Source organism: Pogona vitticeps, chromosome 2, assembly GCF_051106095.1.
Source record: "Pogona vitticeps strain Pit_001003342236 chromosome 2, PviZW2.1, whole genome shotgun sequence".
NCBI classification, from domain to species: domain Eukaryota; kingdom Metazoa; phylum Chordata; class Lepidosauria; order Squamata; family Agamidae; genus Pogona; species Pogona vitticeps.
In genome coordinates, this window is record NC_135784.1 from 111,891,422 (window position 1) to 111,915,556 (window position 24,135).

The following is a 24,135-nucleotide window of genomic DNA, read 5'->3' on the forward strand; positions in this document are numbered from 1 at the left end:
GTTTGTTGTAAATTCAGGATGTTGCAACAACAGCCCCCCACACCATTCCTCTAGTCCTGGAGTCAGTATTTAACATACAGAAAAACATCACCATGCTTGTGAAATACCTCATCTGCTACAACAAATATAAAGTGTGGCCTTCCTGAGACAGCAACTACTGTCATTCTTGTTGGAAGGAATTATAATCCAAGAACATCTGGAGGATAATGCTATTTCCCACCATTGCTCTAAACCAAGGGAGGGTAACTTTGGAAGCTCACGGCAGACAATCTTATGCCCCTGAAGACCTCGGGGTGGGGTGGGGGGCACACAAGCCATCAAAAATTAAAAAGAGAGAGGGGGAGGGGGAGGGAGAGGAAGAAAAAGAAAAGAAACCAAAGTGGCTTGAAATTTACCTGCAATTTTGGGCGGAAATTTTATATTGGTGGTGGGGAGGATCTGCAATCTATTTAAAAGGTGAATCACAGTTCCTAGAGTGTTACAGAAGAAGCTATTTGCCTTTTTTTAATTGGAAAAGTGGGCTCAAGATAGCGCTTTGGGGCATTAAAACTGCCTCAGCAGCTGCACACAACCTTGGGGCTGCACTTTACCAACGCCAGCTCTGAAAACAATTGCTCAAGTCTCTCTGCTATCTTTGCAAGTAGAGATACAGGCAACAACCTCCTGTGGTTCTATTAAATGGCCATGCTACGTATCTGGAGACAGGTTCTTATACCAAGCCCCTGGCTGCCAAAAATGTAATAAGCCAAACTTCATCTATGGTTGATCCCACCCTACTGCAAACAATGACCACAATTCTATGACATAGGGACACCGGTGGAAAGAAAATGGCATAAACAATAGCTAACTAACAGCCCTGCTTGGACTCTTGCCTCCATGCCAAGCTGCCCTATTGGCAATGAGGAATTCAAGTGGGGAACATTAATTAATGGCAATTTGCCTCTGCAAGTTATAGCACTTCCCTTCTGCTACACAACAGGATTTTGGCTAATGCCTTAAAAATAACTCTCATATCGAAAGAGGCAATTATAACAAAGCAGTTGGCTATGGAAAAGAGAAAAGTGGCTTATACATTGATAACAATACTGAATTATTCTTGAAAAGAAGCTGCATTGGATCTCACAAACTGGGTATCCGAGTCAAACCATACAAGGCCTTTTGGATTTAATTAGGCATTGTGGAGTCCTAGTTATCTGTCTGACTTGTAAGAAGACAGATGTTAAGATACAGAACGTTAAGATACCAGGGCCAAATCTGGACAGAACACAGTTCTACAATTAAGAACACAACACCCAGGGCACAGTTCTACAATTCAAGTTCAAATACCCATTGTACCCCAAACCCATATGCCAAAAAGGAAGAGTCAGAGACAAAGCTCTCCATTGCAGTTAAGCTACTCAACCACGAGCTGGGAGAAAAGCTACAAAACAGATTGCAAGGCAATGTTTGAAATACAGCATCCAAAATTTGCCTCTGCTTGTCTGGTAAATCAACATATTAGAGAACACTTCACTATTCCAGCCTATGTAGTCCAAAAGGTAAGTTCAAAGGGCTCTCCAAAACATGCAGGGTTGCTTATCATTTACCAGACCTACTCAGCCAACACAAGGAAAACCGTCCTGACTTGACCGGGCTCTGAGTGACTGATGGGCAGTTCATCTCCAAAAGGGCACCAGATACTGCCTACCTCCATGTCTGACACTCTTCCCAGAGAGGTTTAGGCAAGGGGGAGGAAGGAATGTGAAATATGGTTAAATACTGCAACATCTACTGTTTTCCAGAGGGACACATTCAGCAGGAAATGCTTTCTTCATAGACCTATGCAGGAAAAATGTGAAGCATGAAGCAGTACCTTTCCACAGCAATATTCTACCAGCCACTTAATAAAGACACCGGAAGAAACAAATCCACTTTTTGTTTCTAATGGTCAGTGCAAACTTCTTCATGCAAGAAACACCATCCAATTCCCAGCAAAGCAAATCTGCAAGTCCTGCCTTTCTTTCTAGTCCTCCCAATTGTGCTCATATTCTGATCCACCATATGCTGAAAATGAACTTGAACACAAATAGCCTGAAGGCCAAACTGTACATTAGAGAGAATCCTAGAGATAGCCAATCATTAATTATGCTGAAATCATGTCAGGGTTCAAGAGATGGGACAGAGATAGTCTTTCACATCTGATGGCCAAACTAGGTAATAAAAATATCATTAAAGAAGAAAAGACTGTCTCTTTATTCTAACATGACTTTGCTTCAATCTGTGTTTGGCAGACCAGAGTTCCCTGTCTCGTGGAGATCGTGTTTCACATGTAGAGACTCCTCTCTTCTACAAATTTATCTCTTCACACTTGACAACTATGACAGAAGGTTTATGTTAGTTTCCCTCTGTTCATGGATTCGGATTAATCCTTTTAGTGCACGCCTGAATAGTGCTATACTCACATCAATCCTACGGCTTTGAAGTGAACTTTATTCCCAGCAAAAGTCTAGCAACACCATGAAGACCTGCATTTTTACATTATTATTATTACAATATATAGTACTCAGTTGTGGAGCAAGAAGTTAAACATGTGATGGCCCTCTGATACAAGGCAGATTTAGACACCCAATGTCCTGGTAATTTGTCTCCAGTTCTAGAATGATGAAAATATTTTCAAGCTTAAGCTTTGTAATATTAGTCTTAGTAATTAGTAATTAGTAATACTCAAGTAAAAATTAGTACACAGAATAGTTTTACTTTAGTTTTACTCAAGTAAAAATGAGTACACGAGACATGTTTTAATAGGTCTGAATATATTTTGACAAAGTAGAGAAAAACTGATTAAATGTTACTGGTCTGTTGCAGATGCCACAGCATTGCTCAGCCTATTCCTATATGAATATTTTCAGATGAATCTTGGGGCTCATGTACATCTCTCTCCTCTTTCACAACAGATACAAGACACACATCCTTCCCATTTAAAATCAATTAGAATTTATCATCATATCTCACCTGGGGAAAAGTCTGATTTGTTTAAGTCATTTCCTCCAGATGTTTTGGCCTACCAGCCCCAGACAACATGGCTACTGGTCACTGATGATGGAAGCTATAGAACAAAAACATGTGGAAACACCACATTGGAGAATGCTGCTTTAAACTACGTCTTGGATCAGGCACTGGCTGAAATCCTTTTATTTAGTGTAGGAAGTCACAACTATAATCCTTTTGAATCAATGGAACCTACACTGGAGTTCACTCACCAAATGCCCACTGATTCAGTAGGGCTCCTCTAGATCAATTTACTAAGCCAACCAACAGGATCTCTGCTATTGGTTTACAATCCAGTCTTGTCAGCAGGCCATAGAGTAAACTAGAGTTACACCAGTTTGGAATTAACAGTAAATTCCTGCACGTTTGACGCAAGAAGTGGAATTCCTATGCAAGAGAAAATGAGCGGGTGAGGAGACCGAGCCAGTTGCTGTTTGTTAAAGTAATGCCAGAGTATGATTTAGGATTGCATCTCAAACTGATTACTGATGAGCAGACAAAAATTCTCAGCCTCCAAAATGACACACATCACAAGACATCCAAAAAAGGTCAGCCACCATGAAATGCAGAATGTTGCACAAGAAGAAATTTTGCTGAATTAATTTTCAAAACAAAGCTTCATTTTAGTATGGTATAATAATACAGCAGACATAGCAAATGAGAAATGTTAAGATAATAAATTTTGCAGCAAGAATAGTAAAAAGATCTTTCACTCTAAATAAACAAGGAGTCTCTGGAACAAAACTGGGGGGAAATCAGGTTTTTTTTTCAAAGGTCTATGAAAGATTTAACAATAGTCAAAGGAATCACAAGTAAATATATATAGTGTATTCATGTAGGAAACCCCTCTATGCAATAAATAGGCCTAAACTTGTAAGTAGCTAGAATGGGCTTCAGGTGGATACTACTGAGCTGGTGTCTGTCTACGCTCAACAGTGCCTCATTCTCAAACTATCTGACTCTGTGAGAGGCTATTTTGATCTGAAATAATTAAAATACCACATTAAAATAATCTTACCCATAGTTTGCTGTCATAATAAAAGGCTCCTAGCAGCTTAACAATGTAGGGGTGATCACAAGTTGCAAGGATTTCGATCTCCACCATGTAGTCCTCCAGTTCATCTTCATTCTTGGTCTCAATGACTTTGGCAGCAGCTAAAGCACCTGTCTCTTTGTTTTTGGCCTGTAACATAAATGCAAACGAATCATCAGTGGCGAAAAAAAGAACAAAGCAAACAGCTTCTTCAGAATGATAGTTGCATAATTGTGCAGAGTTCTGTTCCTTTATAGCCAGCAAAATAATTTATTTAGTAGAGGTAATAGTTGTGCCCCAAGCATGCAGCCATGATAAGATTCACTCAAGATCACTATGCTGTACTCATTTGTGTTATAAAATAAAACGAAATACAGTAGTGTTATAAAATGTTCAAATGCCATAGCAAAGGTGAATGTTACCAACACCCTCCAGGTTGTGGGATTACAACTTTCAACATCCCCAGCATGATGGCTGACCATGATGGCTGGGAATAAAGGGAGCTTCAAGCTATAAGATCTGAAAGGTGCCATGTTGGGGAAGGTCAGGAACAGCCCAGGCTCTCCTTGAGGGTAGGATTTGTTTTTGCTCTAAAAAGACCTCCTGTGCTCTCTGTGAGTGATTTATTTTGTCATGTTTTGAGAGATACCCAGCACCTCATGGCTCCCTATGCTTCCTCCAAAAGGGGGGGGATTCTATAGGCTGCATTTTCCAGTTAACAAAGCCATTTTAACATTATACACAGTTTTAAATTTAATACAAATCTCCTGTAACAACCTTACAGAACTCCTCATGAATGATATTGGCAATGATACATTAAGCCACACCCCTCTCCCTTCAGCCCTCTTGGAAGTGAGGTCCATGGGCTACTGGCAAATCTGACAAATGGACCTTGACTCCACTGAGACTCTCCAACCCCCCATGCTACGTATTAGCAGAATTCCCAGCAGACTGTATGTGGGGTCCCTTCATTTGCCCACCTGTTCGCCCTTCTTAAGCGACGCTCAGACAGTCACAAACAAGAGAGTGACCTTAAACAAAGATCTCAGACTGCTTAGATTAATGCTGTTAATCCAAATAGAGAGAAAACACTTGAACTGGCATGTTTAGTACAAGATTTCACATGATGAAAAAAGGCACATTCATACATGAACACAAAGCTAGAAAGCTAAGACTAGAAAAAGCCCTATGATGTAACCTTGACCGCTCTATGTAAATATGACGCCATACCATACATTCCAGATCATTATCTAGTGATCTGTACACTGTAAACTCTCTGGGTACAGCATTTCAGCCTGTCTCTTTGCTTCTTCATTGCCTCTTCAAACAGCATATGGCACCATGCACTCACATAAGGTGACAAGCGGTGGGTGTATATATGTGTGTGGCGTGCCTCCGGGAAGAACTCTGGTGGCCTGTTTTCATCAACATTATTGCCTTCTCTTTTTAGGTTTCTTTTCAGAATTTTTGTGCAGAGAGTTTATAAAGAGATCTATTCCCAGTGTAAACACTCAAGGTGCACTTGAATCAACCACAGCTGCTATTGCACACTCCAAAAGCCAGCACAGTCAGGATGGATAGTGCTTTGGAGACAAAGGCTGAGTGTGCATATATTTCCGCTAACTTGTTCTTTTCCAGGAGAAAAGGAGAGACAGCACATATTCTTCCTTCTTTCCTTCTCCTTCTGCCATCTTCTTACATAGCAGTTGACGAGTGCAAGGGGTACTAGCAAACGTAAGGAGAAGCACTTTGAAACACTCCACCCTGCTCTGTAAAACTTGGCACACAACAGCCTCATTTTATCTTCAGGAGAACTTCTACGTTTGTTGTATTTCCCCCCCCCCCCAGGGTAGGGACAGCTGGCGCAGGAAAACTCCAGCCAGTAACCGTCACATGGCAAATTGGTTGCCTCCTTACCACTCTTGCCACCTGTCGGCCCCTTCTAGGCCAAATGATCTATTCTAGAGGAAACAGGCACTTTTTGATGCCAGTTTAAATGTTATGAAAAACTTACAGAGAAAAACGCCCCCCCCCGCCCCTGTAATAACAAGAATTTCACATAAAGCACCACAAAGGATCTGAGAACTGATCACAGGCTGCCACCCAAGATGGACAGGACCAAAATGTACACCCATTTTTTCTGGGTTGTAAGTTGGGACAACAGCAAGGATGAGAATAATCCACTGTCCACCTGAAACAGGTGTCCCAGTTGATGTTGCTTCCGCAAAATAGCACCAAGGAGGAAACAGAAATGAGCAGTAGGGAAAAGGTAACAGTGGGTTGTGTATGTGCCTAACTTTGCCCCTCGAACCAGCTGCTTCCCTACTCTTCTGTAGAAAGCCTAGGTTAAAACTTCAACCATTACCTGCCCCCTCCTGCCTTTCAAGGAGAGTTAATACAGATGGGGAATAGAAAGTTGACATCAGATATGCAAACAGCTTGTACTTACAAGCAAGGTTTCCTGTAAGCTGGGCACACATGCACATGTGCATGCCTCTGCTTCCCCCCATGGAGCTGTCTTCCCCCTCCACGCAGCGACCATGTTAGGTTCCAGTCACGATGGAACCCTCCTCGGGGGGGGGAGTTGTGCATAAGCACAGGAGCAAAGTTGCACACGTACGGGAGGCGACACCCCGCCCAGTGGAGCTAAAAGTTGGGGGTACATTGCTTACAAACCTAACGAACTGCACAACATAAAGATTTTTATCTACGTATACCACTTATATACTTTTCAATTATCTAATTTACAGTGTGTAAAGAAAACTACTTAGGAATGGAACAGCTACTTTAGAATAGCTTGTCAGTTGGACAATATTAACGAAAAGGACAAGGGATAGAACAAGAAACATGGGAAGTAAACATGTTACAGAGGACAATGGCATCAGTAACAGGTTCCAGCCCATTTTGAACCTAAGCGGGATTAAGAAAGCTGTTTCTGTCTCATTTTCTGAAACCAAGCCTGAAAGGCGGGATGTAGAAAGATTTACAAATGGTTTCGTTTCTCATGGGTTGTCAAATCGCATCCAGTTTACTGTGACCCTCACGGTTTTCAAGGTATGTGAGAAATTTAAAGAGTGGTTTTACTGCGCTTATCAAAGTACGCTGTCATTTCTGATAAGTTTTATAAAAAGGTCAATAATATTTTGTTACCTTCCAAGTTAACTATCAGATGCTCGTTACTTCTATCTGGGATACAAAATATGGTAGACAATAAACAGAGAAGAGTTCCAGCAGGTAACTGTGTCATTACCAGACTTTTTACAAAACCAAGGTCTAGGTCAGAGATGTGGAAGGTTACTTATTTGAACTGCAAGTCCCAGAATACCCAAAGCGAAGCTGCAGTAGTCAAGAAGGTAAGTTTCCCCATTTCTCTCTTAGAACTATCAAGGAGTGTACATGTGAGCGCAGACTGGCTGGTCAGGATTCTGAATGTTAGCCAGGTAGCCATACAATCCTGCAGGCTATTTCTATTTCCACTGCTCTTGACCTTCCTCCTTCCTGTATTTCACACTCTGCCAGCATTCTGTGCCCACTGAACAAGTTTGTTCCTTATTGGGCTGGTGGGGATGGGAGCTGCCTCGTTAAGAATTTAGTTCAGTTCTAAAGATGTTATATTTTCCTGACCCTAGTTTCACCCAGAGTTTGGGACAGTTATTTTATGGTGTGGGTGGGATTTCTGAACTAGAGTCTACAAACACGTAACATTTTGTCTACATAAGGACCCAGACTGAGAGAATGAATTTGTTATTCACATATAGCATAAAAATAACAGCCATACATTAACAGCCCACGGAGGGAGCCTGAAGGCGGCGGCTGAGGGTGGGGCAGTGCACCACAAATCGCTAAAAGGAAGTGCAGCTGCTACCCAGCCACCCTCCGCTGACATTCTTCCACGAACGGTTATTAACAGAGTTTCACTTACAAGGAACTAGGAGCCCCCTTGCGTGAGCTCTGCCTTTCCTTCCACAGTGGTTTACAGAGCTTGTTTCTAAGAGGAACACCGCTAGAAAAAGATTTCTTTTTGATGTAGCTTGCTGGAAGTCACCCACATGTAGACTTACAGTTGCACTGAAATAATCTCAGAAACTACCAAAAGAAGCATAAACTGCCTTGGTAGAAAGAAATCACCAACAGTCAAGAAGCAGACTCCATTCCCTTGCCACTTTAGTTTTCGTATCTGTTTCTCTTTAAAGGTATTTTGCCTGGCGAGTTTACCCTGGCTTGTTGATCTTGCATGTTTTATTTGGCCACTACAGCTACAAGTCAGTTTGATTCAGCAATTAAGATGTTGGACTGGGATGTGACAATATTGTTTTCAGCTCAAGAAGCTTATAGATGGTCTGATCTTCCCCCACTGTTATTCACTTTGCATCCACCAACTGCCTCCAAATTTTCACATGCAAACTCTCTCTTATGCACAGGTATCTTTCCTGCAAGTCGCAAAATCTGGAGCCTTTCCAAGGATGTAAATGTACGCAAAGCCCCCAGGTACTTGAGCTAAATTCATGGGTAGTAAAAATAATCTTCCTGCATTTGTACGACAGGAAAAGCTTCAGAACTACAGTCACACACTTGACTTTAATCTACAGCATGGGTGCTACTGCTCTTTTGGCTGCTTTTCTCTTTTGTTGTAAGCACTCCCAGCAAGCATTCAAATAATGCAGTGATTCAGATTCCAAAGACACAAAAAAACCCTGAAAGAAAAACAAGGGAAAAAGCCATTCACACCTTGCCCAAATTCTCCTTTTCCATTCCCATGTCCCCTCCCCCAGACTGCTTGCAGGGGACACAATGATATATCTGACACAAGGAGAGGAAGTTACAAAAGCACGCTTCACCGGAAACCAGCATGGAAGCAGCCAGCTTTCTGAGCCAGTAGCTGGAGCAGCTTTGCTGTTCCCATTTCACAGGAAGTGAAACAATGACTCGAGAAAACAAACATATATTTAGAACCCTGAGCTACTTTGTTGGATGACAGAAATACTCCCCCGCGCACCGCATCCCCATGACCTCTTGGTACCTAACACTAGGTACTTGGAGCCAAAAAACAAAACAAAAAAGCCTCACCAAGGAAGGCCAGTGCAAGGGGAAAATCAGTAATCAGGGAATTTGTTCATCCTTAAGGGAGTAACACTGAACTCTTGGATTTGCCCCATATATGACCTTTGGAAAGCCACTCTGGTTTCAAAAGAAAATGCTATCCCTCATGCCCAAGGCTGAGGCATCCATAACTTCCTGCCACGCCTAGTGTAAACAAATAAAACATCTGAGCCAATCAAACATTGTATTAGTAGTGGCCACCTACCCAGCCAATCAAATTGCATTCCCTCCCCAGCTCTTTTTCCCAATGCAAAATGTCTGTCAGCTACAGCCCAGTGCCAGCAGCCATATCTGTTTTTCAAAAAGGGGAAGGATGAGCAAGGACTACTATTGCTGGAGGAAGACAGTCATATGCTTTGAACAGTTGTGAAATATAATATTTGCTCCTTTCAAAAATGGAAACCTTTCACAAAATGAATGCCACTGACAAAAGGGAAAGTAAAATTTAAACCTTGATGCCAAAGTGGGGATGCACCAGAATGGCATAGGTCAGTTTGGGCAAAGCTGGGTCACTTTTCACCCATCTCATCACAAACATTATCAAATAAGTGCCCATGACATTAAACACACATATGTGCCCATATACCCACTTACTTCAAAGACAGCTCATAATCATGCATATAGGGAAACAAAAAAGGCAAACCAAATCCGGAACAAAATAAGGGTGCTTAGGTGCCAGGAAAGGAAGGAGGGCCCTTGCAATATATATTTATTCAAAATATTTTTAACCCACCCTTCTCCTTAAAAAGGACCCAAGGTGGCTTACGACTATCAAAAGAAAGTATTTAAGTTAGGAACAATGAGTATAAAATGCTAAAAGGGTCAATTAATACATTACCCAAAAAACGTAAGGAACACCAAAATATGTTCAATGCAATAAGGTAGAACAACACATTTGTAAAACCCCACCTGGCATGCATTCACTGAGGGAAAGTCTTCACCTGTTTGCAGAAAAACAGCAAAGAGGGGACCAGCCTAGCCTCCTGTGGGAGGGATTTCTAGAGTCTGGGCATAGCAATAGAGAAGGCCTTCTCCCGTGTTCCACTAAATGCACTTGTGACAGTGACGGGACTGAGAAAAAGGCCTCTCCTGATTATCTTAACACATGAGTGGGCTCATAAAGGGAGATGAGATCCTTGAGATAGCTCAGCCCCAAACCATTTAGGGCTTTATAGGTTAGAAACATCACTTTGAATTCTGCACAGAAACAGATCGGCAGCCAGTGGAGCTGCTGTAACCGGGAGTTATGTGATCCCCGAGTCCAGCCCAAGTTAGCCATCTGGTTGCTGTGCTCTGGACCCACTGAATAGGGGTACCACATTATGGATAAGCATAGTTTTGGGATTCTCATGCGCACGCACGCACGCACGCACGCACGCACACACACACACACACACACACACACACACACAGAGAATTAAGTGCATCTTCCATTGAAAACTATTTTTAAAAATTGCAGCACCTTCTTGTTTACAAAGTTTGATTTGGCTTTAACAGACAATAACCAATTCCTTCAGATACATAAAGCATAAGGTGCATCTGACAAAAAAGAATACAGTTCAGAAAAGCTGACACTAAATAAAACTCATTTAGTTTTTAAGGTCCCACAAAACATTAGCTGTTCTTGCTGCAACAAACTAACATGGCTAACCTTTGAAAACGGTTCTCTCTGATACTGATGAGGCCTAGCTTAATCTGACACTGAAGAAGATGGCAGAGGTACTGCTTTAGAGGCTTTCATTACAACCGCTCAAAACATAACTGAAGGAAGTCGACAGAGAAAGACAGAGAAAGAGAATCTCTAACTAGGAAAAAGGAATTTATTGTTTTATACTTTGTCAGATATCAGGGGAAAGGCATTTATTGTTCTTTATGCTCTGTGCGATATTCTGGTGGTATGTTTTGTGACAGATGATGCAGCTGATACTTGACCATTGAATAAATAATCTTCACTCAAGTGCAGTTGTCCTCCTACCAATATCGTACAAGCCAGTGTGACCAAAAACTAGAATGCCACTTTCCAAAATGGAAGCAGGCATGACATTTAATTGTTGAAGCTATCCAAGACAGGCAACATGTTTAGTGTGTCCTCAGATGCTCCCATTTATTTTTTCTTACACAGAATAAGTAAACTATTTTGGCCAAAATCCTACTGATGTAAGTGTAACACTTGTGTAACTTGTCACAGCTCATGGTGGTTGGCTGATGAGTTGCTAGGGCATATTTCAGTCACATGTCTGATCACATGCCAGCAGAGATGCACCCCGGCACCTTGCCAAGTAGCTGCAGTTAGGTGCAACAATGGGATCCTGGCCAGAAACAACAAGTCACCATCATTAGGAACATTGTTATGATGAAGGCAAAACCTCTTCCACCTCTGGCACTGGGTGACCAGACTCCCAATGCCAGGATCTATTCAGAGGTTAATGTGAACAAATGCAAAGATTTCCTAAACTCTGTTTTCAGGCCCTGCCAATATTTAACCCTACCTAGAAACCTGCCATTTGTTCTAGTAAGATCTTGTTATATGATATTAGAGCAATTAAGAGAAAGGACTCTCTTGGCAGGTTTTGTGACAAACGATGCAGCTATTTCTTCCAAGATGAGTTCAATCTTCTGTGAGCTGGCCCCTTGAGTACCATCTTGCTTCCTTTGTCAATACATGCAGATATCAAGAGGAATTATGAATGTTTGGAATGATCCAGAGCCAATTCCACCTTCTATGACAGGACAGCTGCACCTAAGGCTGGCTTCTTTGGGCTCTGTTTGAGGCAGGCAAGCAAACAATATTCATTCAACTGAAGGCAAAAGCCAGTGCAATAGATATGGAACACCAGCCATTTTAAGTTATGAACCAAAAAAAACAACCCTCACAGACTTTTAATGTAGAAATGATATAGAAGGTGTGCTCCAGGCTTAACCTGAAGATAGACACTCAATGAGCAAGGATAATAAAAGTTAAAATAATTAGACATGGTTTGAAGATAGTGTCTTTTCAGCTTACTGAGCAGTTTGACAGGGAAAAAAGATAAAGCAAGGTTTGTGCCAGCACCCCAACATTACAAAATATATAAGATAATCAACAACAACTGATTAATTGCAACCTGTCACAGATATTTAAATGACTAGTTCCCACACAGCAGAAGTTCTTGCTAAATAAATTATTATGTTCATGGCCGTTTCAAGTGCTATTTATCTATGCATTGCTTTTTAAATGGTTTGCTATCTTAAGGCTTTCTAGTTTTGGTTTTTAAGTTCTCTAGTTTGGTTTTGGTTTTTTTTTTCCTCCATTAAACGAAGGCAATATTTGCCTGAAAGATTATGAAGGGGATAGCCACTGTGTTTAAACTCTTGCTAGTGGCAATTTGGCTAACTTGAATTCCCACAAAATTTTTACAAGGGTAGTATTGTCTGGCAGACATTTTAATAGACTGTACACTATCCTCCACATGCTGTTAAAAATAAAGGAGTGCTTTATTCAGAAAACCATTCTTTGCTTCATGTCTATTGTGAACAGCCAGCCACAAAAAACGCTGACATTCAGACTGAACATTTAAGTAGTTTCCTCTTCTAGATCCTCATCTCTACCTTCAGATACTGAGTTTCCATTAAAAGTTTAACACCAATTCTTACAAAGATTAGAGGGCTCCCCTCCTTGAACTGAAGTTCAAAGTCTTAAAATTATACTGAGAACTCAAGCAGGTAAATACCCAGATGTCAAAAACACTGGTGGTTTCTGGAAGAAACATGGCCAGAAAACAAAACCAGTGAACCTATAAAAGACACCCAGTGAACTCCAAATAATGCTATGGAATCTAACCATCCAGAGGAAACCCATCCCCATCAGGTCTCCCCAATACGCCGGGTCACTAACTCCCATCAGCCCTACTCAGAACAGTTGCCCTAATTTGCTTGTTATTATGCACCAACATAATAGCCGGAAACTGTGTTTATGAGATGACAATCCTGATGTTCACCAATCATCGTGAAAATAAGGAAGAGAAACCATCCATTAGTGGAGGGGAGGAGAAAGGAAGAACTGTAATTTACCCCTGAGCTGCCGCCTCCAGATTGCCCAAGGGTCAGAGGTTTGTTCTGATTCCAGTAAAACAAAAAAGGGGTTTTGAAAAATGCAGAAGTACCAAAAGGAGATTGCACAAGATCCCAGGTTCATGGTCAACACATTTTCCTCCACCACCCCACCCTCCAGTTCTGAATCACCACATCTTTTACTCTTTGGCCCCAAGAGAGCTGGGTGTGAGTAGGTCAATTAAAAAAAGAAGATTGTTTCCTAGGATGCAGAATCACCCTCACACATACAAATTACACATTCTGCCAAGAAACAAACAAACAAAAAACTGAAGACACTTCAATTAAAAGAAACATCCGGAGATTGAAAAGGTGTGTTATTCATTGCTTACATTTACACTCCTCTTTCCCCTCTATAATCTCAAGGGACTACGCAAGTTTTCCCTCTTCCTGACTTTATATTCAAAATAACTCTTTGAGGTGGGTCAGGCTGAGAGAGGGGGACTGGTCAAGGTCACTGCTCAATATGGAACCTGGATTTCCTAAGTCTCAGTCCTTTATTCCAGTCATTATGCCATATGGTCTTTCCCAATTGACAGGTAACACCTTCACCAAGCTCATGCATGAGCTTTCAGATACAGTATGCTCATTTCCAAAGGGAGAAAAATCTAAGCAGAAGTAATGAAGTGACACGACCCCAAATCACAAGACATGGAGCCATGCAGAATGCACTTTCACTATGACTACTGATCAGCCTAGGTTTAGTTGCACTGCACCAATTTTCTCACAATTACATGAAATGTGTTTAATAAACATGCAAATCAGTTTTAACTGTAGCAAGCCCGGCTAATGCACAAAAGAAGAATAGGAAGCTCTACCCTCTCCTTCTCCCATTAGGGGTCACCCTGAATGAAACAAAACAAGGACATCACAGGCTCTCTTCTCTATCAATTACAGTGGACCCTTGACTTACAGACGACTTGACTTACAGACTTTTTGAGTTACAGACTTCTCTGGCCGCAAAATTTAGGTTTGACTTGCAGACTAAGATTTGACTTACAGACCAGAAAAAAACCAAAATGGAACAAAAACGGCCTGTTACAGGATTAATCGGTTTTCAATGCCCTGTAGGTCAATGGAGACTTGACTTACAGACTTTTTGACTTGAGAACTGCCTTCCAATACGGATTAAGTTCTCAAGTCAAGACCCCACTGTATCAAAAACCTATTGTGCTTTTTTGAGTGCTCGCTGGAAGGACAGGTCCTGAAGCTGAGGTTCCAATACTTTGGCCATCTCATGAGAAGAGAAGACTCCCTGGAAAAGACCCTGATGTTGGGAAAGACCCTGATGTTCGGCAAGAGGAGAAGGGGACGACAGAGGATGAGATGGCTGGACAGTGTCTGCGAAGCAACCAACATGAATTTGACCCAACTCTGGGAGGAAGTAGAAGACAGGAGGGCCTGGCGTGCTCTGGTCCATGGGGTCACAGTCAGACACGACTTAACAACTAAACAACAACAACAACAACATTGTGCTTTTTAGCTTATTTTTATGAACAACTTTTCAAAACACAAAACTTTTGAAAAAGTTACAGTTACACTGGAATATGTTTAGTACATAGTATTTCTAATTGAGAATTTTTTTAAAAAGCAAAAATAAAAATACACACCTCGAAACAGCCCAAATAGACCACCAACTGATGTGATCCATATTACAATACATTCATTCAGAGTGGTCAGAGGGACAGTAGGATGGTTAACTCCTTTCTTATTAAGCCATTGTGAGCTGTCTGCATCAAGAACGTTGTCTAGAAAAGTTAGAATTAATGTGGATATTACAGCCACAACATACAGAGCTTGAATTTGGGCCCATTTGTAGCCAATGTGTGTGGCTAAGCACAGTAAGAAGTACAACATGATCTACCCACAAGCCTCAGAATGCAAGAAGACAGCGGCAACTGCTTTACTTAATTTAGAAGGGAGTCACTTTACACATTATAGATTACACACCAACACGTTTAAAATTAGGATTTTGCTGGCATATGCCAACACGTATTGATAAAGCATATCTAAATAATGTTCTTCTTCTTTAGAATAAAAGCCCCAGAATTCTCTAGCCAGCATAGCTGCTGTCCCTGCTAGATGGGGGATTCTGGCACCTGTAGACAAAAAAGGAACTTTTCCAAGCTCTGAAATGACGCAAGAAGACATCAATGACTAAAACACTACATCATATATGAAACAGAGAGGGAGAGAGAGCAAGAGAAAGAATGAGAGAACAGATAACAGAATCATAGAATAATGAGGTTGGAAGGAACCTATAAGGCCATCGAGTCCAACCCCGTACTCAATGCAGGAATGCAGATCAAAGGATATCTCCCAGGTGGTTGTCTAAATTTCTTCATTGTTGGAGCATTCACCACCTCTTGAGGTAATTGGTTCCATTGTCATACTGTTCTAACAGCTAGGAGATTTTTCCTGACGTTCAACTGAAATCTGGCTTTGTGTAACTTGAGCCCATTGTTGCAGGTCCTGCACTCTGGGATGATTGAAAACAGATCCTGCCCCTGCTCTGTATGACAGCCTTTCAAGTATTTGAAAAGAGCTATCATATCTCCCTTCAGTCTTCTTTTTGCAAGGCTAAACATGCCCAATTCATCCAGTCTTTCTTCCTAGGGCTTGGTTTCCAGCCCCTTGATCATCCTTGTAGCCCTCCTCTGAACTTGTTCCAATTTGTCAGCATCCTTCTTGAAGTGTGTTGTCGAGAACTGGACACAGTACTCAAGATGAGGCCTAAACACTCCTGAAAAGAGGAAAACTAATATTTCATGGGATTTGGAAACTATACTTTTGTTAATACAGTCTAAAATAGCATTTGCCCTTTTTGTAGCCACATCACACTGTTGGCTCATATCCAGCTTGTGATCAACAAAGAGTCCAAGATCCTTCTTGCTTGTAGTATTGCTGAGCCAGGTATCCCCCATATTGTAGTTGTGTGTTTGTTTTCTTTCTTCCTAGGTGCAGTACTTTTCACTTATACCTGTTAAATTTCATTCTGTTGTTTTCAGCCCAGTGCTCAAGCCTATCCAGATCATTTTGAGCTTTGTTTCAGTATTCCATGGTATTAGCTATTCTACCCAATTTTGTTTCATCTGCAAATGTGGATTAGCAGTCCCTGCACTCCCTGATCCAGATCATTAATAAAAAATGCTGACAAGCACAAGGCCCAGGACTGAGCTCTGGGGTAACCCACTTGTTACTTCCACCCAGTTTGAAAAGGAGTCATTAATCATCACCCTCTGAATACAATTCTGTAGCCAACTACTGTATGTATCCACCTGACAGTTGTTCTATCTATCTTACTCCTAGTTAACTTGTTGATCAGAATATCACGGAACACTTTGTCAAAAGCTTCACGGAAGTCAAGATATACAATGTCTAAAGCATTCCCTTTATCTATCAGGGAGGTTACCTGCTCAAACAAATGAGGTAAGATTAGTCTGGCAGGACTTGATCTTGACAAATCAGTACAGTATGGGCTTCTAGTTATCATGTGTTAAAATGCAACAGTGTAATCTTCTGGACTGGGGTGGGTCATAACGAGTATTTTGGAAGCCCACCACAAGCTCCCCTGCTCCCCAGTCCCCCTAAAAATTTTACCTTTTGTGTTCAAAATTCCTTGTACAGTGGTGCCTCGACTTGAGAACGTCCCTACATAAGAACGATTCGAGTTAAGAATGGCTCCATTCGCAAACAGTTGCTTCGACTTGAGAACGGAGCCTCGACTTAAGAACCAGAAAAAAAGAGGGAAAAAACTCTTTCTGCCCTTTTTTGGACCTAAGTTCACCTTAGGTCAAAAGAAGAAGAAAAAAATTCACCCCCTAGTGGTAGATACGGATTAACAGGCTTTGCATTAGTTCCTATGGGAAATAATGCTTCGACTTAAGAATAGCGCCTCAACTTAAGAATGAAAAACAGCAGATACGAATTAAATGGTTTTCAATGCATTCCTATGGGAAATGGTGTTTCGATTTAAAAATGTTTCGACTTAAGAACGTTGTCCCAATACAGATTAAGTTCTTAAGTCGAGGTACCACTGTAGTCGATGCGGAGTGCAATTTTGCCATGTTTTAGGTCTTTCAGGACCTTTGGAGACTCCACACGAACATTTTTTTTTAAAAATGGCCAGCAGATGGTGTCGGGGGCCTTTTTCAATTTAAAAATAACATTCTAAAAGTCAATTTTATTTTTTTATTAACAAAAACTGAACTGAGACCATAGCCAAAAATGTTTTTTTCAAATATATAGTATATGCTAAAAGAATATGCTAAGGGACCTTGTTTTGGTGATGCCTGTCCCCCTGTTTTAGCCTCTTTTCCTTGAGAATGGCTCTTGGGTTGCTGGCAAATCTTTTAAAAATGGCCTTGACAGCCGTAGGGCTACTTGTCCCTGCTCTAGAGAGTAATGTGTAACACAGCAATTAGAGAAGTTTTTGGGAGAAGGTCACAGAGATTCAGTTCTATGTAGAAATACTGACCACAGTTTCATGAGGTGAGAACAGGGAGTGGTGTTTCCACGGTGCAGCCATGGGGCAGAAATTCAGCTGCAGTGAGTGCAAAACAAACAAAACACTTCTGAATCCAAAGACCTTCCTTTCAAAAAGGGAAAGAATCAAGTTCCCCCTTTTGGACTTTTACCCCCTATATCATATTTTAGCCTTGTTAGGAAAAGATTGGATTTCATGTATTGCAAAAACAATTTTAATGTGCATTAAATTAATGTTTCTATTTATTAAAAACATGCATGCAAAATTTCTCTTAAATAACATGTTATACTATTAAATAATCTTGAGCTGGCTGGATAGCTCAGTGGTTTGGTATTTGGTTGTGGAGGAAGCTGGGAGTCTGATTCCCCACTGGGCCTCCCGCACTGGGAGAAGAGCCAGCCTGTGTGGCCTTGGGCAAGCTGCACAGTCCCAGGGCAACTCCAGAAGAAGGGAATGGGAAACCACTTCTAAGTATTCTGCACCTGGAAAACTCCAAAAAGGATTGCCATAAGTCAGAATTTACGTGATAGCACATGATGATAATGTTAAATAATATGGATATAAGTATTTTATCCCTGTTTCTCATTTTCATTCACATTCAAATATTTTTACTCAGTATTTATTTATTTATTTATTTATTTAATTTATAAATATTTATATTTGTTTAATTCATATCTTATCATTTTCATTCACATTCAAATATGTTTACTCAGTATTTATTTATTTATTTATTTAATTTATACCCCGCCTATCTGGTCAGTGAGGACCACTCTAGGCAGTTAACAACGAAAAACAATACAATAAAAATACAAATAAACGATTCTAAATGATAAAAGCGCTACATTACATTACTTGGGAAGCAAAACAAAAACAGAAGAAGAGGAAAGAGGGGATCAGGAGGTATGTGATGGAAAGGCCTGCCGAAACATCCATGTCTTTTTAGCTGATTCTTAAAGATACCCAACGAGGGAGACCCGCGAATCTCAGGAGGTAAATTGTTCCAGAGGCGAGGAGCCACCACCGAGAAGGCCCGTTTTCTTGTCTTTTCCTTCCGGACCTCCCCCGGCGTTAGGCTCCTCAGCCTCACCTCCTGGCTCGCATGAGTGACACGGGTAGATCTTGATGCGGAATCGGATGGGCAGCCAATGCAAAGCGGCCAGATTGGGTGAAATATGTTGGTATTTTTTCACACCACTGAGTAATCTGGCCGCCGCATTCTGCACCACCTGTAGTTTCCGCAGCAGCCTCAAAGGTAGCCCCACGTAGAGCGCATTACAGTGGTCTAATCTCGAGATTACGAGCTCATGCACCAAGGTGGTGAGCGCCCCCACATCAAGGTAGGACCGCAGCTGGGCTATCCGCCTTACAAAATGGGGTGGGGACAAGAAGAAACAGGAACATGGGGAAAAAACTCAGAAAGAAATGGGAAAATATATCATAGTAACAGAATAAGAAATATTTAGGCATATACACTAGTATATGCAATCTGTATATCAAAGCAAGTGCCCTGCCTAGGCAGTGAAAGGCTGCATCTAAACAGGGATAAAATGGTCAGTAGAACAAAAGATAGCAGATATTATTCTTTTAGGTTTGGAGTTCAAGCCTGCTTGTGATTATGAGGGTGCATTGAAGCTTCCATACCATAGGGACATGAGCGTTTCTGAGTGTTTGCAAATTTCAATATGTTTTCTACAATGATACTGATGCACCAAGTAACTGGCAACCCAGAGGAAGGCACTAAAGAAGGTGCCTTCGTCTTATGAACTGACCAACAGCACAGTCAAGCTCTACAATTAATCAGTGCTTCTTCCAGATAGACTGCAGAACACTGAGATTATGAGGAGAGGGCGATCCTCCCATGCGCTAGAGTGAACCTCCCATCTGCCATAGCGCAGTGAAGGAGATGGAACATTTGTCACTCCGACCACCAGGAAAGCCCACCTATCACCACCTTCCTGAAAATATGCACCACAATGGGTTATCTGGAGAAGCCCACATTTCCCAACTTCCTGGCTGTGGCCAAGGCCACATCAGAAGAGCTGCTAGTGAGATTTCTCAGTGTCTTGCATTGACTTCTGATGTTATTTCAGGCCTGGGTGATTTTGTCCTTACCCTCTTTCTCTCCCTCTCCTGGCCTGGACCCACCCTCAGAAAAAACAAAGAAGCACAAATAAACACACACACACACACACACACACACACACACACACACACACACACACACACACACACACACACACACACACACACACACACACACACACACACACACACACACACACACACACACACACACACACCACTTCTGACTGATCTGGAGAAGGATCTGATAGAGACCAGGCAATAAATTTTGGATCAAAATTCCCAGAATCTACTGTCATGGATGAGATACAGTATTATAGCCCCCCCACAAGCTGTCCCAACCTTTGCTGGATTAAGACAGTTTGTTTCCAATGGATGGTAATGAAACGTGTTGTTTCTGGTGCAAAGTGTGTATTTAAATCAGGGGTTTTAAACTCAATTTACCTGGGGGCCGCTGGAGGGTGAGGCTGGGCCGCATCAGATTTTCTGCCAAGCGAAGCAAGAGCCCGAGGAAGCCGCCCAGGAGTTTCCTTAGCCCAGTGGTTCTTAACCTTGGGTTACTCAGGTGTTTTTGAACTGCAACTCCCAGAAACCCCAGCCAGCACAACAGTCCAAAAACACCTGAGTAACCCAAGGTTAAGAACCATTGCCTTAGCCGACAGACAGGCGGGCTGGCTGGCAGGCTGCAGTTCTGGATGGAGGGTGCAAGAGGTGCTGTCTTGGGAGAGAGCTGGCGAGCGAGGCAAGGCTTTTTTTTTTACTCTTGACAGCAGAGGATGTGTGGGCGCTTTGGGGGGGCAGGCAAGGCGAGGGCCACAAACTATCATCTGGGGGGGCTGCAAATGGCCCCCGGGCCGCATGTTTGAGACCCCTGATTTAAATGATCAAACTGATATTTATTAACACTGATATTTATTTCACGTACAAAGAAAAGGCCAGTAGCTTTCACGAAGTGTTATGCCTGGATCTGGAAGAAACACAAACACACAGAGAGCCACCCACACCTACATTTTTATTTGCTCCTTTGGTGGTGGGGTTGAGCTAAAAAAAATGAAGCAGAAAGAAAGCAAATGCTATCCCACACACAGGTTCATCAAGTCATAAAATTTAGTTTCACACCTATATCATAATAGGGATATTTTAAAGATATCCTGTCTATTGGTGAAAAACGACAACAATGCAAAACATATTGACGCAGAGATACAAGGCCTGGCAACAAGAATGAAGAGACATAAATAAAATTCTAGGATATAGCAGTCAGATTTGCAGCACTGTTCAGGAAATATATGAAGACCTATGAAGTACTATGAAGTGAAAACCACCTTTAATTCAGTGACGTAAAAATAGTTTTTTAAAAAACTAAAGCACTCTGATTAAAATCAATTTATCCTTTTGATTAGCAGAATGTTTGTATAACCTTGGCCATGGTGTCCTATCTTTTTAAAAATGCTAAGGACAGCTAGCACACCCCACAATAAAAATTAATTGCTGACCACTCTGGAGTGAATCACACTTTCCTATGAATCAAAGAATGCAAAGAATGTTCAGAGCCTAGAAGGAAATTCTTACCAGAGGTATTAAATTACTTGGAGCCCAAAGGGGGCAGTGAAGAAGAAGAACCTGCAACGGCATTATTGGAGGAATTCTTAAATCCATTTATCCTGCATTTGATGAGGACTAAGCAATAGTAGGGCAGAGTTAGCACCTAGGTGGGAGAACACCAGCTAATACAGTTGTGCCCCGCCTTACGATTACCCTGTTTAACGACAAATCCACTTGATGATGAGTTTTTTGCGATCGCTTTTGCGATCGCAAAACGATGGTCTGAATGGGGTTTTTCTGCTTTGTGATGATCAGTTCCCTGCTTCAGGAACCAATTTTTGCTTTACGACGATCAAAAACAGCTGATCGTCGGGTTTCAAAATGGCCGCCGGCTGAAGAAAATAGCCCCCCACTGTGCTTAGGGACAGATTCCTCATTGCAAAGGCACTGAAAATGGCCGCCCCTATGGAGGGTCTTCACTGGACGGTGAGTTTTCAGCCCACTGGAATGCATTGAAAGGTTTTCAATGCATTTCAATGGGCTTTTTAATTTCGCTTTTTGCGATGTTTTCGCTCTACAGCGATTTCGCTGGAACAAATTAATGTTGTAAAGCGAGGCACCACTGTACTGGTTATTTGAGGTAGGGATGGGAAATAAACCTTGAATAGCAAAGTTTGCCAGTCAAAGGTTGTCAGAACTCAGCTAGATGGACAGTATAAGGCAGTTCCTACGTTCCTTCCTATATACCTTTGGAAGAAAGGAACTCACAGAGTACATCCCTTTTGTGATCTCCATCTCGGCATGCAATGGAGGATCTTATCACTTAATGCCCACACGTGGTACCAATTCTCCAAATACAAAACCAGAAAAGGGATCCTTGTCTAGACTTTCCTTCAAGGGGTTTTTCTAGTGTGATGAAGTCCCACTGATCACCTACCAACAGCCTGAAGCTGTACAACCCTGAGGGGGCCGTGCCATAAATCTTCTGAACCAGCAGAAGCAGGTGATTCTGGTTTTTCAGGGACAGTGTTTATGTTCTGGGTTTAATCTTGAATTTAAAAGAGCTGCCTTGAGTGCTATTTGAAACAGATGGTTCAGCACTTTGGATTGCCCTTCTAAAGATCAAACAAAAACCCAAGAGTGGATTCATTGCCACCATAAAATCAAAACTACTACTGCCACTATCTTGAAGCACATGTAGATAGCTTAGCACAACATATCCATGTAGTGTCCTCTGATCCCAAACAGGCATGTATAGCAGTAACCCCATATCTGCAGGGGATGGATTTCACAATTTACCACGAATGCCTGAAATCACAGAGAGTAGCAAATCCTATATTCAACACACAAGAAGGCAGGACAAAAGGCCGCAAGGCGAGAAGACAAAGACTACAAGGCCCACTCCCTTGTATGGAGCATATAGAAGTGCAGTAAACTGAAGATAACTGGAACTGTAGATACGGAAGCCCTACAGTAGTTAATGTATTGATTCAATCATATACACTCAAACCTTCACCTGTGGTGGCCTGCCAAGCAGCTATGCCCAAATTTCCAAGCTTCATACTAGTGCCATAATGCTGAAAGAGGAATAAAACTCCAACAAGATACATTCAAAATGTTTGACACTGTAGCTTCCATAAATACAAGTCAACATTTAAAACATCTGGTGGGACACATGTTGGACAAAGCTAATCTGGATAACTGCACTTTTAAACAATATTATTCTAAATAAGTGGGGCCGATGCTAATGAAATTTCTGTCATTACAGACGTTTTCATAAAGCAGAGAATTGGTGTACCTTTACGCTATCTTTACATCGTTACAGTGAAACTACCACCTATGACCTATGACCAAAGACCACAAATGAGAACAATACATTTGTGTCTTACTTATGTGCTATGAAACTCTCTCTCTCTCTCTCTCAAAGAGGCATTGAGATAATGAAGTAGAAACTAGGCAGAAAGCCTCTTTTGGCTTTTTAAAAAAATTCAAGACCATTCCTGCATGGATTGGGAAGAGGAGTGGGGGGGGGGGGGAAGAGTGAACCACTATCTGAACTCGGCTTCTTCCTTTGAGATGCTCAGCCCATATAGACCCAAAGGCCATAAATCAGGCACCCTCTCAAAGTCAGGGTGGTGAATCTCTTTCAACTCAAGAGATGAATTCAGTCTCAGAAACATTCTTGGGGTCTACATTCCAGCGGTGGGCGCAGGCAAAGGAGGAAGGGTGGAACCAAAAATATGATATTTAGCTTAAAGCTCTTACAGCCAGTCAGAGTTTGCAGGATAAGCACTGCAAACTTTTAGAATGAGGGTGGGGTGTGGAGAAAACATGCAAAATCTGGGAAACCACTAAACAAAGGTTTCATTGGGAAAGGTGCATGGCTCTCTGAGGAAGCGGAGAATACCAGGCTGTGATTGGAGGAGGACCTGATGCAGCTGCATGTCCCAAGATTTCCCACCTATACAGGATGCAAACAACAGCAAATGATGGATAGGAAGCAGTGTCCTAATCAGTCATTGCCCATCCAGTCCAACATTATCTGTCCCAACTAGTAGCAGCATTGCAAGCTCTCACGATACCTGATGCTTCACCTGGGGATGCCAGAGATGGAGCAGATGCCTTCAGCCTACAAAGCATGTGCAAAGTGCCAGCGTACTGCACCATCTTAGAAGACAGCCTGGTAGTTAGGGGGTGGAGTGGGGGAGATAACAACTCAGGAGAATATCTGACATTTGAAGAGGGAGCCACACATACTCACTAGATGTTTCCTAGC

The 24,135-nt window shown here is 41.8% G+C and overlaps 1 protein-coding gene across 2 annotated transcripts in view; it reads right to left on the minus strand.

Annotated features, from left to right (window-relative positions):
- STK10 (serine/threonine kinase 10) overlaps positions 1-24,135 on the minus strand; it is a 91,291-nt gene that overhangs the window by 49,514 nt on the left and 17,642 nt on the right. For both annotated transcript variants that reach the window (XM_072990240.2, XM_072990242.2), the window contains exon 2: positions 4,046-4,210. In XM_072990240.2, the coding sequence (XP_072846341.2) occupies positions 4,046-4,210 (165 nt within the window). The remainder of the gene's footprint in view (positions 1-4,045; positions 4,211-24,135) is intronic.